This window comes from Eimeria tenella, genomic scaffold (genome assembly GCF_000499545.2).
Source record: "Eimeria tenella Houghton genomic scaffold, Eth_scaff692, whole genome shotgun sequence".
Classification (NCBI taxonomy): domain Eukaryota; phylum Apicomplexa; class Conoidasida; order Eucoccidiorida; family Eimeriidae; genus Eimeria; species Eimeria tenella.
The window spans coordinates 1-5,645 of NW_013545814.1; the positions used below are offsets into that span (position 1 = coordinate 1).

Consider the following 5,645-nt stretch of genomic DNA (forward strand, 5'->3'; position numbering starts at 1 on the left):
AAGAAGCAACCCCACTGCCAACTGCAGCAGCAACACCACCCAACACGAGGGGCCCCTCAGGCAAGAGAGGGGGCCCCGCAGCAGCAAGAGCAGCAGCTGCTGCAGGGAGGCCCCGTGCAGCAGCTGCAGCATCAGCAGCTGCAGCAGCGCCGCGAGCCTCTGCAGCGGGCCCAGCAACTTCAGCGGCAGCTTCAACAGCAACAGGCGCAGCAGCAGCAGCAGCAGCAGCAGCACTCTCCGCAGCAGCCGCAGCAGCTGCAGCAGCTGCAGCAGCAGCTGCTGCACCGCGGGCCGGCCTCTCGTACAGTCTCTCAATCTCCGTCTCAGTTGAAGTCCTTCCAAAGGGGGAGTGGTTTGCTGCTGCAGGGCTCACGAGGCGCGTGCTGCTGCAGTAGCGCAGCAGCGCACCCCCGCTGCTGCTGCTGCCGCCGCTGCTGCTGCTGCCGCTGCTGCTGCTGCCGCCGCTGCTGTTGCTGCCGCTGCTGCTGCTGACGTTGCTGCTGCTGCTGCTCAGGTCGTGGAACACAGAAGCTGAAGACACACTCATTGGGCTGCCAGCAGCAGCAGAAAGGAAGCAGCAGCTTTCGGGGCTTCCGCGCAGGCTGTCTATCTGCTGCGCGTGAAATTGCTGCTGCTGCTGCTGCAGTTGTTGCAGCTGCCGCTCCAGCTGCTGGAGCTGCTGGAGCTGCTGGAGCTGCTGGAGCTGGAGCTGCTGCAGCTGCTCTTGCTGCAGCTGCTGCAGCTGCTCTTGCCGCGGCTGCTGCAGCTGCCCTTGCTGCAGCTGCTGCAGCTGCTCTTGCTGCAGCTGATGCAGCTGCTGTTGCTGCAGCTGCAGCTCTTGCTGCTGCAGCACCTGCGGCCCCAGGAATGCCAGAGGTTGCTGACTCTCCTCCAGAGTGCCAGCAGCAGCAGCAGCAGCTAACGGCACTCTGCCCGCTGTAGGCACTGCAGGCATCCAGCAGCTGGCAGACTCGTAGCTGCTGTTGCTGCTGCTGCTGCTGCTGCTGCTGCTGTTGCTGCCGCTCCCGCCGCCGGCCATGCTGCTGCTGCCACTGAGACTGCCGCTGCTGCAGAGGTTGTTCTGTCTGCCGCTGCTGTTCTGAGTGCTGCTGCTGTCTGCCGCTGCTGTTCTGAGTGCTGCTGCTGCTGTTGCTCCTGTTGATGCTGCCGCTGCTGCTGTTGCTCCTGTTGATGCTGCTGCTGCTGCTGCTGTTGCTCCTGGTGATGCTGCTGCTGCTGCTGCTGCAGCTGTCTTCAAAGCCACTGCGGCAGTCCTCAGTCGCGTCGCCAATGCATGCAGCTGCGGCTGAGGAGTTGCTCGTACCCCCTTGCTGCTGCTGCTGCTGCTGCATCTGCCGGAGCCGCTGCTGCTGCCGCTGCTGCTGCTGCTGCCGCTGCTGCTGCTGCTACTGCTGCGCCTTCTGCCCCGCTGCTGCTGCTGCTGCTGCTGCTGCTTCTGTCTCTCGTGATGCAGCTGCAGCAAGGACTTTCCCGCTGTGTTGCTGCTGCTGCTGCTGCGTCAGCCCATAAGGTTGTTTGTTTTCGGCAAAGACACCCGAGGGGTGGCTCAGTGTTGGCGGGAGCTGCCGTGCTGCTGCTGCTGCTGCTGCTCCTGCTGCCGCGCAGGCAGCTGCTTCTGCTGCAGTTGCTGCTGCGGGCGCCGCCGGTTTGTCTTTTGGCTTTTGCTGCTGCTTCTTCCAACCCAAATTGTCAATTTAAATTGATTAAAAGTGGCAAGAATGAGCGCGGCCCCCCGCGTTGCTGCTGCTGCTGCTGCTGCTGCTGCTGCTGCTGCTGGTCTCGAAAAGGTGCAGCAGGCAGCGGCAGGCGGGGGTCCTCGGAGTGTACGTACACCTGAGCAGGCCCGCAAGCTGCTGCTGCAAATGCCATAATAGAATTGTTAATCATAAAACATTTAATTTATTTTTGATTAAACAAAAAGGGGAATTTGGGGGCTCTGGAGTGGCCTGGGGGCTGCACTCGAGGCCAGCAGCAGCAGCAGCGGCAGCAGCAGCAACACTGCAGCGAGCTGAGCCTTCTGCTGCAAAGAGGAAGCTCGGAAAACTAATTGCTGCTGCTGCTGCTGCCGCTGCTGCCGCTGCTGCTGCTGCTTAAAAAGGATGTTGCTGCTGTTAAAAAGGAAGGAGGAACGAAGCGTGTCTGCTGCACCACTGGTCCTCGGCCAAGGCTGGGAAAGTCTTTACTGCTTGTCTTTAATTTGTTTTTAATTTCAAAGTTTTATTATTTTAACTTTATTTAAAAGATTAATCTGCAAAGAAAACTGCTGCTGCAGCAGCAAGGGGCAGAACGCCCGCTGCCGCGCGCCGCGATGGACCACTGGTGCAAGAGTGGCTGCTGCAGTCCAGCAACAGCTGCTGCGCTGCTCTCAGTAGCAGCAACAAGCCGCAGCAAACACTTTAATTCCATTTCAAATTAATAATTTAATTTAAATTAAAAAATATAAACTTTAATAAACTTTAAATTCCGCAGTTCGCTTTCGTGGCTGTCTTAAGTGTACATACAGGTTCGGTTACCCGCGACCTCCGAGACAAGTTTGGCCTTATTCCTCCATGCAGAAGTTTAAAAGCTTAAATATTATTTTAAATACATTTTTAATTTAAAATTAATATTTATTTCTTTTCTTTTGAACTCTTTGCTGCTGCTAATTCGCGCGCGCGCCGGCTCTGCGGGCTGGCTGCAGCAGCAGCACGCAACTTGCTGCTCCCGAGACTGCAGCAGCTGAACTTGAATTTCCGAAACTTGAACTTGTAACAAAAACAAACATAAAAATAATACTTTTTAAAAACTGACTGCAGCTTTTTTGTTTCAACTGGAGCTGAACTAGCGGCGAGTTGGAGGCCACTGGGAGTCTCGAGTGTCTGTACATCTCTTGAGAAGAGAATTGGAATTTCGCGATTTGTCAAATGCTCCTCAAAAACAAAGAGCCAATTAAATTAAATCTTTAAAATTAAAATACTTTTCTCTTTTTAATTAATAAATTCTTCAAAATAGAAGACTTTTCTCCTTTTACCGCGGAGTCCCACGCCCACATCGCCACATAAAGCTGAAAATAATTCGAATAAATTTAAAAATGGCTTTTTTGAAATAAAGAAAGGTTGAATTTTAGTTTTTAGATAAGTATTGAAGAAACACGAAACTCCATTTTCCAATTGGCTGCAGAAAATGTAGAATTCGGATTTTGTAATTTTCAGATTAATTAGAAATAAATTTGTTTGTAGTTTTAATTAAAAGTAAAATACTAAGTGATTCAAACAGAATAATAGAATCTGAGCTTTTTATGATTTCTGATTTCAAAGTTCAGTCAAAAATTGTGAATTCAATTTTTCAGCAAAGTGCTGAAAGTTGAATTTTAATTTCATCTCAAATTGAATTTTAAATATTTCGAAAATGTTGAATTTGAATTTCAGGCAATTATTCAAAAAGTTGAATTCCAGATTTTAATTGAATCTTGAAAAGTTGAATTCCAGTTTCAATTAATTTATAATTAATTGTTTTGATTCTCGAATTAAACTTTCATTTTATTTCATAAAATGCAGAATTAAAATTCAGAATTGAATTTTAAAAAATTCAAATTCAGATTTGCCGCGAAATGCAGAAAAGTTGAATTCAAGTGCCGAATCTGAATTTTTGAAACAGCAGCAAAATTGAAGTTAAAAACGAAATTTTCGCGTCAAAAAGATTCAAAATTGCAAATAAATGAAAAATTTATTTTATTAATTTCAAAACGCTTTCTAAATAATCTAAAAACCGAAAAAATCCGAAAAATTCAAAAACCCGAAAAGTTGAATTTGAACGCAACCGCCCCCGCGCACTCGGGTGTCTGTACACCCGAGCTGCAGCAGTGAGTGAAACGAAAGTGGAATTTTTTGCTTTTGGAAATTTGAAATAAAACTATTTTTTTAATTCAGAAAAATATCCACAAAAGCTCGTTAAAATGCATTTCGAAACAGAGAAACAGCAGAAATCTTTGTGCAACAAAAAGGTAAAATTTCTGGTTCTTTCCGTAGCCGCGCAGCAGCAGCAGCAGCGTAGCAGTAGCAGCAAAGCCAGCTAGCTGCCACCGCTAGCTAGCTATCACCGCTAGCTAGCTGCAGCCGCTAGCTAGCCGCCGTAGCTAGCTACCCGCTAGCGCTAGCTGGTTACGCAGCTAGCTAGCGATGGCAGCTAGCTAGCGGCACAGCTAGCTGGCAGCAGCAGCTAGCCGGCTGCCACCGCAAGCTAGCTGCCAGCTAGCTGCCAGCTAGCTGCAGGGAAGGCCCCCTTTTGCTGCAGCTTGGGGGCCCTTTCCGTGGGCCCCAACTAGCTGCTGACTTCACTGATAAGTTAATTAATTCTTTAATTCCATTCATTTTAAATTCATTTAATTTTGATTCATTTGTTTCGTTTTATTTCACTTTTTAATCTTCTTAGCTAGCTAGCCTGGGGGCTGCTGCCTCGCTAGCTAGCTACAAGGCGTGGCCTAGCTAGCCACAAAGCCCAGGCTAGCTAGCTACGAAGACTGGCCTAGCTAGCTATAAATCCTGGCCCAGCTAGCCCAAGAAAATGGCCTAGCTAGCTACAGCTACAGGTCCTGGGCTAGCTAGCTACAGGTCCTAGGCTAGCTACCCGCAATGCCCATACTAGCTAGCCACAAAATCTGGGCTAGCTAGCCACAAAGCCCGGGACAGCTAGCCACAAAGCCCGGCATAGCTAGCCACCATGCCCAGGCTAGCTAGCCACAAAGCCCGGGCTAGCTAGCCACGAAACCCGGGCCAGCTAGCCACAAAACCCGGGCCAGCTAGCCACAAAACCCTGGCTAGCTAGCCACAGAGCCCGGGCTAGCTAGCCACAGAGCCCGGGCTAGCTGGGCTAGCTAGCCACAGAGCCCGGGCTAGCTAGCCACCAAATCTGGGCTAGCTAGCCACAAGGCGTGGGCTAGCTAGCCACCAAGTCTTGGCTAGCTGCAGAGCAGCCGGAGTGAAGTATTGTTGACTTCTTTAAGTTCATTTAATTGAAATCTTAATTAAATTTAATTAAAATCTTAACTTCAAAAAGTGGCAAAGTTTGCGCCGCGGGGCCCCACAAGTTGAAAAGATGAATTTTATTTAAAATTCATCTGTTAATTTCGTTTCGCAGTTATTCGTTTTATATATGTAAAATATATATATATATATTATAGATGTATAATATATATAATATATATAATATGGATATATATAATAGGATATAAATATAATATATATATAATATGCGTTATATGTATATTTTGTATATACATGTAATACATATGTAATATACCTTTATATATATATATATGTTGATGTATATATATGTATTTACTCTACAGCCCACTGCAGCGATAATTTCTCCAAAAAGTGACATTTATTAATCAAAAATGAATAAATGCCACTTAAAATGTTTTATTTCAAAAATATTTTATAATTAAAATTATATAAAGGGTTTGAATGGGCACTGGGGCTCAGTTGGGGCCCCATTGTGGGGCCCCCACCGCGGGGCCCCAGGGGGCCCCTAGGCCCCCCGAGCGGCGGGCTGGATCTCTGAGATTGAATTGATTTTTAGATTCTTTTAATTTATATTTAAATTTATTTATTTAAAATTAATGTCTTTTTTTCTTTCTTTAATTT

General features: G+C 47.6%; 1 protein-coding gene across 1 annotated transcript; it reads right to left on the reverse strand.

Moving 5' to 3' along the window:
- Positions 1-10: 10 nt before the first annotated feature.
- On the reverse strand, positions 11-1,514 carry ETH_00010155 (uncharacterized protein; the record flags this gene model as incomplete). Its single annotated transcript, XM_013380544.1, has 1 exon — positions 11-1,514. A coding segment is annotated over one exon (1,504 nt), but the record flags the coding sequence as incomplete, so codon positions are not given.
- Between the last annotated feature and the right edge of the window lie 4,131 nt (positions 1,515-5,645).